Source organism: Herpailurus yagouaroundi, unplaced genomic scaffold, assembly GCF_014898765.1.
Source record: "Herpailurus yagouaroundi ecotype Mexico unplaced genomic scaffold, PumYag 181, whole genome shotgun sequence".
NCBI classification, from domain to species: Eukaryota; Metazoa; Chordata; class Mammalia; order Carnivora; family Felidae; genus Herpailurus; species Herpailurus yagouaroundi.
Window position 1 is genome coordinate 15,572,651 of NW_024412412.1, and position 12,886 is coordinate 15,585,536.

The following is a 12,886-nucleotide window of genomic DNA, read 5'->3' on the forward strand; positions in this document are numbered from 1 at the left end:
GGTAAGGGGTGACAGAATCAACTGTCCTAATACAAAGAAAAAAAGGCCACGGACTGACTTATTAATAAATATATCAGAAGCAATGACAAAGGATTTTTAAAAACCTAAGCTCATTATCCTATACATCTATCAAATTCGCATCAGATAACCACAACACAACCTCACGTTATCGACGAGCCATTGTAGAACAGTGATATCAAATAAATGCCAGATTACGTGCATCAGAATCACCTACTTTTTTTTTTTTTTTTAAGATACAGATCCCAGAACCACACCATGGGAAATTCTTTTTTAATAAGCCTGGAGTGGGACCCAGGGATGTGTATCGTCAAAAAGCTTTTGGTGTGTAAAAGAGCTTAGAAGCCATTGATATGTAATTGGAGTCTCAGAATGTGGAGAGAGAAAGTTGAATTCAAATGTCATAGGACTGTGGGTCATCTTTGCACTTTGGGGGGCTGTAAGAGGGAGAACAAGTCTATGAGGTCACTGGGCATTCTGAGAATTGCCTTCCTGCTTGGTGAAGCAGTAGCCACATTTGGTTGTTGGAAGGTGGGCGTGAGTTTCGTAGCTGAGAAGTCTTCTTCCAAGACTTCTGATCTCGGTGGGATCGAGGTTACAGCAAAGCCAGGCATCCTGCTGGAAAGGGTGCTGGTGTTAGAGTTAGGTCAGCCTAGTTTGTATCCAGTTCTACCATTTAATGGTTTCATGCCCTTGGGTTAAATCTCCTTGACCTCTCCATACCCTTGTTTCTTATCTGCAAAATGAACATGATACTCACCTCACTGTGGGGATGAAAGGAGCAAAGATCTGCAAAGCACTTAGTTGGGGGAGGAGTACTGTGCGTGGGCGGGAAGGGTGCTGGCTACCTGCAGACCATTATTATAGGCAGCCTGTGAGAAAGAACAGCAGGACAGCACCACCACAGCCCCCTGCAAGGTGCCAGTGGCCTGGGCTCCCTGTGGATCTATACTACACAGACAAACCTCACGGCCCCTGTTGGCAGTTTATGGAGAGGACGGTCTTCTCTGGCACGTGGTCTGAATTCATCACCGGATATCCTCACGACACTCCTTCTCGGAATATCTCCTTCTGGAACCATCTGTACCCTTGTTCCTGGGAACCCTAGCAGCTCTCTGAGCCCTTCTCCTTCCCTTCCGGTGACTCCTTCCTGGTTGATGGCCTTCTCCCTCTCCTTGCCTGTGAGCATCTCCCAGGATTCTATCCTTGGCCCCCTGCCCTTCTCCTTCTCCTTTAAGCTTTCAAGTGACTTCAACCCCTTGTCATGGTCTGTTGGTCCCTGTACACGGAAACCACCCTTTTTATCTCTGAGCCTCAGTTTCATATCTCATCTGTCTTCTGGTTGCCCAGTTATGAATGTCCATATGAGCTCTAAAATTTATATGCCCCAAATTAAATCAGTCATTGTCTCCTATACCTTCTGCCCCATATGCACACCCCCTTTATATGTTCCCCTTATTGCTAATCTCAGTGGGGTCACCGTGTAGTCAAGTACCCAAATCAGAAATCCAGCAATAATCTTGGCCATTCTTCTCCTGCCAGGTTTAATCCTTCCCCAGGCCCTGCTGATTTTCTCTCTCAAACATGTTCAGCCATCTCGAACTCTCATGCGGGACCTCAACACCTTTACCTCAACCTGTGACAGAAGTTAAACTACTTTATGCTGAGTCTGCCCCCGGCCCCGATCCATGACTGCCTCTCCACTCATTCCCTAACACAGTTCTCCTCACAGTCCCTGGTCTAGGAAGACTACACTGTGGTTTCCCCAAAACAGAAAGCCATTGCACACCCCTGTGCCACTCCCTTTACTGAGAGCACCCCTTCCACCTGGACTTTGCCCAGGTACCTCTGACTCACTGTGGTGGGTTGAATGGTGGCTTCCCCAAATTTAGTTCCACCTAGAATTGCAGTCGTTACATTATTTTGCAAAAGGGTCTTTATTCACGTAATTAAGTTAAGGATCTCGAGAGGAGATCATCCTGGATTATCCAGGTGGGCTCTGAATCCAATGACAAATGTCCTTTTAAGACGACAAGGAGAGTCACATGGACAACACATGAAGACAGAGGCAGAGAGCAGAGTGATGCTGCCCCAAACAAAGGACCGTCTGTGCCACAGGGAGCTGGAGGAGACAAGGAACAAAATCTCCCCTGGAGTCTTCAGAGGGTGCAGGGTCCTGCCGACACCTCGATTTTAGACTAGAAGCTTCCAAAACTAAGAAAATTAGTGTCCATGTTTTAAGTTACCAAGTTTGGGACAGCCCTAGGAAATAACACACTCGCCCTGCAGAACCCTGTTCATTCCTCATCTCCTCCAAAAAGTACTCTCTGAGGGCCTTTTACCATCACCCGCCTCCTGCCAGCTTGTATCAGACACCCTTCCTGAGTCTGCCTCACTCAATAGTCTCCTAAAGGCACAAAGTGAGTTCTGTTCCCCATTGCCGGATGAGGGCCCGACACGGATCCGGGAAGACAGCAGGCGCTGCACCAGATGAACACCGAGGATCTCAGCCCCTGCACACCAACTAGGCTCCAGGCATGATGGCAAGAACTTAAAAAATGTTACTTCATGGAGTCCGCTCAATGGAGCCTAGGAAGCAGGTATCATCTCTGCTTCACAGATGCGGAAATTGAGGTGCAGCAACGGACCCGAAACCCTTGCATAAGCAGGGTCAGGATTTACATCCAGGTCTCCTTGATGCACAGGCCCTGGTGAGCAGGAGTATGGCATTTTCAAAAGAGCAGCGGCCAACTGTTGGAGGGGCGCCTGGGTGGCTCAGGCTGTTAAGCGTCCGACTCTTGATTACCGCTCGGGTGGTGATGTCACGATTCGTGAGTTTGAGCCTCACATCGGATTCTGCTCTAACAGCGTGGAGCCTGCGTGGGATTCTCTGCCTCCCTCGCTCTCTGCCCCTCCCCCACTCTCTTATGCTCTCTCAAAAATAAATAAACATGAAAAGAATTTTTTCCAAGAAAAAGGATGTTGGAGAAGGGTAGGGAAGGGAAAGGTTGAGTCTTTCTTTTTAAGTCTATTTATTTATTCTTGAAAGAACGCGTGGAGGAGGGGCAGAAACCCCAAAATGGGCTCTGTGCCAAGAACAGTGAGCCCAATGCGGGCCTCAAACTCACAAACCGTGAGATCATGACCTGAGCCTAAGTCAGATGCTTAACTGGACTGAGCCGCCCAGGCACCTCTTGCTTTATTCTTAATTAGCTAGTTTTGAGACAGAGCCATTGTGTGTGTGTGTGCGTGTGTGCGCACACGCACGTGTGTATTATACACATGTATATGATAACAAGGGTGTAGGTTACAAATTAAAGATGATGTAACATACACCAGGTTATAATGCAGCATAAATAAGTGACTGCAGCTTTAATCCTGAAGCCTGGGACAAGGGGTCCTGTGACGGCAAAGGGGTAAGAAAGCATGAAGAGGGAGAAGGGGAAATGGACAGAAGACAGGAAGGCGGAGGGGTAGCTCTGCTAAAGTTGGAAACAGAACATTCCTTTTTGTTTATTTTTAACTTTTTAAATGTTTATTTATTCTGGAAACAGAGAAAGAGTGCCAGCGGGGAAGGGGCAGAGAGAAAGAGGAAGACACAGAATCAGAAGCAGGCTCCAGGATCCGAGCTGGAAGCACAGAGCTCGATGTGGGGCTTGAACTCACAAACCGCAAGATCATGACCTGACCCGAAGGTGGACGCTTAACCAACTGAGCCACCCAGGTGCCTCCAGAGCGTGCCTTTCTTTTCTCCTCTCCCCCACGTCCTCTGGTCCATGCCTCTGCTCCTCTCCTGGCCTTGCCCCAGGACATTAGTGTGCCTGCTGTCTTAGCTCCCACTATGGTACCTCACCAGGAACGGGAGCTGAGTAACGGCCCCCCAGAGGCATCCACTCCTGGAGCCTCTGATGTTACAAATGTTACCGAAAAGGGGGAGGGGAGGGGAGGGGAGGGAAGCCAGGGATGCTGGCAGGCACCAAGCTGAAAAGGCAAGAGAGACTCTGCTCTAGACCTCCCAGTGGAAGCATGGCCCAGCTGATGCCTGATTTCAGACCAGGGCCGCTGATTTCAGATTTCTGACCTCCAGACTGCGCGAGAATAAACTTCTCTTGTTTTGAGTTTAGGGTAATTTGTGGCAATTTGTTACAGCAGCCACAGGAAAGGAATAGAGCAGGTCTTCCAAAATTATCTCAATCCCAACTTACTTTCTTGACAGCATCCTTTAATTTGGGATTACAGAAGATCAAATTCGAGTTATGCCAAATCACCACAAGACGAGTCCCTAATGCTCTAAGAGGCAGTGAAGTTTTTAAAGGGAAGGATTTAGAATTCCTGAAATTCATGTCTAATCGGTAAGATTAATGTAAAGAAACAGCATAGCTCCTTCTTGTCACACGTGAGAATTTATAGAGTCTTCAAAAATTCTACCTTTGTTCCCAGTGGCTCCAGTGTCACCCCATCCATTGCCTGGCACACAGTGAATGCTGGATCCGGTGGTGAATGAATGTAGAAGACAGGGAGGAAGGGGAGGAACGTGGCCATCACCTGCATACACAGATCAGGTGACCCGCCCTCAGATCTCCACTACTTGAGTACGGCCCCATACAATGGAATGGTTATTAACATTCCTGTAACTGACATTTCTCCCCAACCTGAATCTTCCCCCAAGTTCTCTGTCATGTATTGTAATTTACGAGAATTTCTTATTTTCAGTATCCTGTACCTCTAGTCTTGTGTGCAAATTTACCCTGGAGACATGAAATCTTTATGCTATAGAAAGAGCCATAGCTCCTCAGGGATAACTTCTGGATGGCCACTCAAGTTAATCAAGAGCAAAAAGCTGTAATCATTAGCCCCAAAGAAAGCCAGCTGCCTAGAATAATCAAAGCCCATAAGGGACACCATTCACAGCATCTGCACCATACTTTTCTAAGTAATGTTAACATCAACACATGGAAAGCAACAGCCTCATCCATCCTGCAATCTCCCTAAAAGTATTCTTCCTCAATAGTTAGATCTATACATCCCCTGGTTCTTGTAGTTCTCTCAAAAGTCCAAAAAATAAACGGTGAAATACGACAGTATGGGGTCCCGAGAGAGATCGCCTGTAGCATTAGCTCTAGCATTGATGCCGAAATAATTCTCGGAGCGCCTCTCCCAGTTTTTCTTCATTCAACAAAACTACATTGAAACACCACATGTGAAAGCATCTACTACTTTCAAATCCTGGAGGGACAAGCAGGAAATAAATCCTTGCATATAGCGGACAGTACTTGAGGGAAGTACTGTAAATACTCTATAGAATATTTGAAAAGGCAGAGCTACAAGGCCCCCTGTGTTCATGGCAAGCCTTGAGCTGCGACCTCATTCACCAAAGACTATCCGGTACTGTATCTAGACACAGAGGGGCACCTGGGTGGCTCAGTGGGTTAAGTGCCCAACTTCAGCTCAGGGCAGGAACCCACGGCTTGTGAGTTCGAGCCCCGCATCCGGCTCCGCGCTGACAGCACAGAGCCTGCTTTGGATCCTCTGTCCCCCTTTCTCTGTGCCTCTCCCCGGCCTGTTCTCTCACTCTCTCAAAATAAATGAAAGCTTTCAAAACAGAAAGCAAACAACTGCTTCAGAGACCAGAACAAAGGAGATAAAGCCCTGGGAAATCTATGACGCATCCAGGTTTCCTGAGTCTCTGGACTGCTTTCAGAGAAAGCGGGCACTTTCTGTCCTCATGGTTGGAGAGGTCGAAGTTATTCCCGAAGTTATCATCTTCACCTGGCTGTGCCAATAAGCACCGTCCCTTCCACGTAACTTCCTGTTGACCTCATTACTGAATTAAGGATACTATCGGTGGTCAGAGGGGGTGAGGAATCAGGGACGCTGATTAAGGAAAAGTCCAGAGAAGTTGTCAGCCCAACAGGATACCTGAGGAACACCAGCTAGAACAAACAGCGGTGGTGATGGTTGTGCTGGGGCTACTGGACTGGGGCCATCAACACAATATTTTCTTCTTTCTTAGAGTACAAGCCCATGGCCCTGTCTACTTGATATCCCCAGCTTCTGACTCCTGTCAGTGCTCACAACATGCTGTTATCACAGGACCTGTGGGAAGTGGCAGCACTGGAGGGAGGCTCAAGGACACAGCTGATGCCTCTGATGGCAATCACACCCGCCAGAGGCAGCAGGATGTTCTGCAAAATGCTCTCCACCATGCGAAATCAGTGTCCCCGACGGGACTCTCCTTCACAATAAGAGAGTAAACAGAAAGAGTTGGCCATGGAGGTCACACGGCAAATCCACCAACAGTGAGACACCCTGTGACAGCTTGCTGTGCACAGCTGGGCATTGCCAGGTCCCCTCCGTGCTGCTCAGATCCTCCCATGGTAAAATGGTGTGTTGGATGTAATGGTCTTTCAGGCTCCTTTCAGAGGAAGCATCCTGCCATCCCAGGTCCTGTGACGCTACTCACTTCAAAAATACAGCCTAGGAATTCGGTTCCCTTCATGCCTTGTTTACGGATACCTGAGAAGCACAGGTGGGTCAGCCATAGCTGTGTTTTCTCTACTCTCTGACGAGACCCACATTTTCTCACTTGATTAATCCCCAGTCCCATTAATGCAACTGGAAAAACCTGTACTGGAGGGGACCATTGGAGGGAGAGATTCGGAATCACCCAGAACACTTTGTCTTAGAGCAATTTGGCTGAAATTACCAAATACCCACTACATTTTCCCCCCTTTCTATTCATTTCCCCTTCCCCATTCCCAAATCCATAAATCCCTGACTTCGAGAATTCAAAAGAAACACAAAAGAATCCATCTTTTGGTGTTTAGAAGCTACAGGTCAGCTCTATGAAGCAAAAAAAAAAAAAAAAAAAGTAATAGTAAAAATAACAATATTAGCAACAGTAATAAGCATTCTGCCTGTGATTGGGGTATTCTCCAACAATGGCCTTTAGACACCAGGAGTCTATGTGCAGACTAACATTTAATTAGCATTGTCTAATTCCTAAGTAGTCTTCCTCGTTTTGCTTCAATGCTCAAGTCTGAATCACTCAAAGCGACTACGATGTTAAGACGTGTCTGCACTTAGAGCCTTTTTCCGTCTCCCAAGCACAGAGAGGACCCAGGTGGCCAGCAGGCACCAGGTGATGTCACCTGCGGGGGGGGGGGGTGGTGGTCATCCAATGCCCCAATCATTTGCCCAGTTCAGGTCAAGTGAACATACTGCAGGAGAAAGTTCTGTGGCCTTTTCAGGAAAGTGAGGCTTTCTCAGAGATGAGAAAAAATATGAAACAAATTAAAATATCACACAACAGCACCAACCCCACAAAACACTACTTACTACCCGAGAGTCACTGCAGAAGAGACTTCTGGGCCAAATGAAGCCATTAATCCAGCACTTCAGCCTGATTGGAGATGCCTCGCCTATATTTACTTATTTCAGTGGCCACACTGTGACCTAGTAGATACGTTGATTACGTCCATTTCACAGAAGAGGACGCTGAGGCCCAGCCCAATGTCTGGCCCAGCTGGTGGGGGTGGTGCTGGGATGTGAGGGACTGTAGGCTCTGGCACCCACAGGGCCTCACGACCCTGCTTAGTGGAAACTCGGTCAAGATCAGGGAACACCATGGCCATCCTGGAGAGGAGGTTGAGGAACGATGGCCTTGAGGGTCCTGGCGCCCCACTTTCTGGCAGTGCCATTGGAGCCTTCAGGCCCGGAGAGAAAACAGTCGTAGCCTCACCTTGAACCTGGAGCGGCGTTTCCGGTCTCCCAGAAAGGGCTGCAGCCCTGGGGGACTTGGTGAGGGATGCGCGCGCCTGCCCCCCACCTCCACCCACCTACCTACCCACCTTCACTTGCCTCCCCCCCTCCAATCCCCAAGCCACACGCGGGTACTTACCGCCCTGGGGCCCAGCTCCGCGAGCAACCACGAGAAATTAAACAGTTCGCACAGAATGAAATTTGGCCCGTGGAAGGTGCCTGCAGCTGGCGGTTAACACCAGCAGTAAGAGGATCAACGCCTAGTCCGCTGGCTTAAAAGGGGGGGTGGGTGGTGTGAGAAGTGTGCGCGTTCCCTTTTACCCATTCACGTTAGTTAATTTGGATGATAAGGGTTCGTGTTTAATCCCTTTGTGTGCGAGTGAATATACTGAAATCGACAACCCCTGAGAGGGCACCGGCGGCTGGCAGAGGAACCTGCGCGGGAGGGTGCGGGTCGTGTCCAATCTGGCGTGAAGCAGAAAAGAACCGTCCCAAGGAGACTGAGAGCGAGACGGAGAGGGAGACCCCAGGGGTGCGTGGTGCCGACCGGGCCCCACAGCTCCCAGGCCGCGGCGGGTGGGCCGCTCTCTTCCCCAAGGCCCAGCACCCCCGGCCCGCCTCTGCGCCCTAGGAGCTCCCCAGGTCCCACCGGCGAGCGGGGCTCCCCTTAGCCACCTCTGCCGAGGACCAACGACACCCCAGGGAGAGCTCGGGCCCTGCCACGGTCCAGCAGAGCGGAGAGAATTTAGGCGAGGTGCGGAGCAGAAAAGGAGGGAAGGATATCTAAGGAGAGGGCTTGGTTATTCTCAGATGGAACAGATCAGAAAAAGGTGAGAGCTCGGTGGCCCTAGAGCAGGTCGTAAAACAAAAGCCATTTTTATTGTTTCCATCTGCGAGAAAGCTCACACGCCACCCATACCCCGCACGCCTGGAGACCCCAGAGTGCGGGTCCGAGGCAGCCAACTGCGAGCGAGCCCGGTGGGTGGGGGAGGAGGCCCCCGGCCGCCGGCCAGGCTGCCCGCAGAGGCGCGGGAGGCGGTGGGAGTTCCCAGCCGCCGCCGCCCCCCTCCTTCCCCTCGGGCCCGTCCAGCAAATTTCCTCCCTCGTTTCTGTTGGTGCCTTCCCTCCCTCCTCCTCCCCCCGATATATTCGCTCTCTAAAACCATAAAAAAGAGATCAACTTCCCTAACTTCACGGAGCCCTTTTCAGTGACAAATATTGATGCCCAAAGTGTCTGCGCTCTCCCGCCCCCAAACGTTAAGAAAAGGCGCCCGCGAAAGGGGGACATAAAAAGTTAACAATGCTGTGAAAATATGTTTGCAGAAAATAGACAATCGTTGGATTAAACGTATTCAAGTATGAAATAATGCCTTTTTGTGTCAAAACTTGGGCGATGGGCGGGTACAAAAGTTCCCTGTGGCAGCTACTTGCTCCCTTTGTGAGCCGTGCGCTTTGGCGTCTCCACTTGGGCGCATTACTCAGAGCCCTCTAAGCGCGATTGTTTCTCCCTTTCTAATGACATTTACCGGATCAAAACATGCTGTTAATTCGATCAGAAGGCTTCACCCTCCCTGACAAAGCCACAATAATTTCTCCTGAAGTTTGTTAAATTGACCAAAATTAGGCAAATGAATAGGGGTCTGTAGGCGCCCCCTCTCGCAGGTGACGTCGCATAATGCTCGCCTGGGCCAGCTGCATTTCCCCTTTTCTTCTCGGCCCACTCTTCTCCGTGTTGCCCCCCAATCCTCCCACCACCCCCCCTCACACACACACACACACACACACGCACACACACACGCCTGCCTGTCTCTCCTCCCCCCACCCTCTGGCATTATTAAAATTTAGCCCAATGAAACTATTCATACATTTCAATGGACATTTTCGTATAGGATAATAGGCTACAAATTGAGCCTCTTTCCCCCCGCAAAGAGAGAGCCGGAGGGGGGGGGAGAAAAGAAAGCAAGCGACGTGGTCAGGGAGTCGGGGGGGGAGCGTCGCGTGCCAGAGACCGGCGGGAGGGGCGAGGCGAGGCGGGAGCCTCGTGTGCCAGCCGCAGCCCCACACCTGCCGGGATGTCCGGACAAATAAAGCGGTGTAAACAAAAAGGGGGGAGATGGACGTGTCACCAAGTCGTGTGAGAAAAGCCTGGGAACAAACGGGGCGCCTCCGTCTCCAAGAGCTCTCCCTTGAACCCGGCGGAACAGCCTATTAAAGGCTTACTTAATTACTTTAATGACTCTGGACAGGCTTTAAAACGCACTCGGCGCTGGGACTGCGGGCTTGCTGGGATTTGTAAACAGGCAATCGTGTGAGACTCAGCGGTGGGACTAAAGGAGGCGACACTGTTTTTGTGAGGGTCCTCGCCCCCCGGTGCCCGCGGCCGCTGCGCCCCTGCGCTCTGCGCCTGCTGCAGGCGCTCGCTCGCCCGCCGGCCCCAGTTTACCGCCTCCTTTTCCCGCCGGGGCTGTTGCCATGCAAATGTTATTCCCCAGCCGATCACGTGTCCTTTGAAGGGCCACGTGGATTAACAAAGCTGATCTGCCCCCAGCTCGCCCCCCTCGGCTGCTAATTTTTTTTTTCTTAACTTCTTTAAAACTGATCTTGAATGCATACATCCCCCCAAACGCAGCTCCCCTAATCCTATGGAATAATTCAACTCGTGAATGCACTTGGAGCCCTAGATGACCGCTTTATAAGGCAGCCCCTCGGAGTTGGGAGGCTGCAGTCTACCTGGGACACTCGAGGAGGCACACGAGGCGGAAAGTGGACGGGTGACTCGCGCCACCGCCTCTCCCGAGGGCGCGTCCTGACCAGGATGTCAGACAAGCTTAAGGAACGCAAAGTGAGTCGGCTGAGCCCAGACAGCCCTTGCGCCCCACTGGTGGGGGCGTCTGACTCCTGGAGCCGCCACCTGGCTGGACCGACGGCAGGGACGTGGCACACGGGACTCTCGTGAGGAGGAAGCTTGAGTGGTTTGGGCGGGGAACGAGGACAGAGAGAGGAGCTTCCTCAACCCGGGAGGCCGGTGGCCACCTCCCCAGTGCCCTGGCGCTCAGCTGGACGGCGTGGCCCAAGCCGGGCGGGCGGGCGGCCGGAAAAGGAGCGCACTGGTGCGGGCGTGAGAGGGCAGGGCTCCTCTGACCCCCCCTCCGGGGGGAGTCCCTGGGCCGCGTTGGGGGCTGGGAAGACGGTTGACACGCAGCTGCAGCCATGCCTTTGACGACTCCCTGGGCAACACTATCCTAAGTGTACAAACCTCTGTTCGCAGAGAACCCCTGTTTCCCACAAAGTGATAGAAAAGCGGAGGAGGGACCGGATAAACCGCTGCTTGAACGAGCTGGGCAAGACGGTACCCATGGCCCTGGCGAAGCAGGTAACGTCAGAGGCCGAGCTAACAGAGCCAGGCGCTGGGGATCCTCCGCTGCCACGCTCGGCAGGGATGCAGGGAGTCTGGAGACGGAGAGGCCTTTGCAGCGGCCTCTTCTCCCCGGGGGTCGAGCGCTGGGCGAGCCCCAGGCGGCCCTCGCGCGGATCCGCCCCAGCGCCTGCTCGCTGCCCGGGATAAAGCCGTGCACCCCAGCCTGCCCGCGTTGGCTTGCGCCCGCTGGGTCGCTGCGAGGAGCTCTTCCTCCTTTTGCAGAGTTCCGGTAAGCTGGAGAAGGCGGAGATCCTCGAGATGACCGTTCAGTACCTGAGGGCCCTGCACTCCGCTGATTTTCCCCGGGGAAGGGAAAAAGGTGGGCGCGGGTTGGACAAAGGGGAACCTGGGCGGGGAGCGTTCGCCACACTGGCACTTGGGGCCGGGAGTGGGGGTCAAAGGGTCCTCGTGAGAGGTCTCCACTCTGGATGCGGCCCGAGGGGGTTGGGGGCGGGCTGAGGTTCTACGTAAGCAAGGGGACAGGAGGACAGGTTTCTGGGGATGCTCGTTCCGTCCCCTCCTCTCAGGTGGGGAAGGGTGGGGTCAGGCTCTTAAGGAAAAGGAGTTCTTTTGCTTTCGCTGTTCCGGTCTCCAGACTGGGGGTAAGGGAGGACAGGCCTCAAATGGGATCTCGGGCCAGAAAACGTGACAGGAGGGTGCCTCGGGCTCCCGGTGGGGAAGGGGCTGCTCATGGTTTTTTTTTTTCCTTCCTGCGGGTTTGCTCGCCGCTCCAGCAGAACTGCTAGCAGAGTTCGCCAACTACTTCCACTACGGCTACCACGAGTGCATGAAGAACCTGGTGCATTATCTCACCACCGTGGAAAGGATGGAGACCAAGGACACCAAGTACGCGCGCATCCTCGCCTTCCTGCAGTCCAAGGCCCGCTTGGGCGCCGAGCCCGCCTTCCAGCCGCTGGGTTCGCTCCCGGAGCCGGATTTCTCCTATCAGCTGCACCCAGCGGGGGCCGAGCTCACGGGCCACAGCCCCGGGGAGGCCTCCGTTTTCCCGCAGGGCGCCGCCCCCGGGCCCTTTCCCTGGCCGCACGGCGCGGCCCGCAGCCCGGCGCTGCCCTACCTGCCCGGCGCGCCGGTGGCGCTCCCGAGCCCCGCGCAGCAGCACAGCCCCTTCCTGACGCCCGTGCAGGGGCTGGACCGGCACTACCTCAACCTGATCGGCCACGCCCACCCCAACGCCCTCAACCTGCACCCGCCCCAGCACCCCCCGGTGCTCTGACGCCGCCTCGCCCGCCAGGGTTCTCCGCGCGCGCCCGGCGCGACGTAGGAAAAACACCGTACGTTGTACAGATGTAAATAGTGTGCCAACAAAAAAGCTGGGTGGGGGAAGGTCAAGAGCAAATTAGTCTCCTGAAGGATCTCCCCCTGGCAATAAACGTTTTCTGATAAAGACCCAATAGATGGATTTCTTTGTTACCTTCTGCTCCTCCACAACCACCCTCGGAGGTGCCCGAGGGCGAGCGCCTGAGAGGGCCCAGGTGACGGTCATCAGTACTTGGGGGCAGGAGGCGCTGCGAGGCCCGAGGGGGAGGGGGGGAAGCCTAAACGGAGCGTCGCTTCAAGGCGGGAATTCGGGGCTCCCTCCCCTCACCCGACTGGAGCGCGTCTTGGGCATTTGCCTCAAGGGAAGGGCGCACGCGAAAAACTGGGGCCCCGGCTCTCAGAAAATGCAAA

General features: G+C 53.1%; 1 protein-coding gene across 1 annotated transcript; it reads left to right on the plus strand.

Moving 5' to 3' along the window:
• Positions 1-10,999: 10,999 nt before the first annotated feature.
• Positions 11,000-12,602, plus strand: HELT (helt bHLH transcription factor; the record flags this gene model as incomplete). The annotated part of the gene is made up of 3 exons (XM_040490374.1): positions 11,000-11,152; positions 11,420-11,516; positions 11,932-12,602. Coding segments are annotated over 3 exons (750 nt in total), but the record flags the coding sequence as incomplete, so codon positions are not given.
• Between the last annotated feature and the right edge of the window lie 284 nt (positions 12,603-12,886).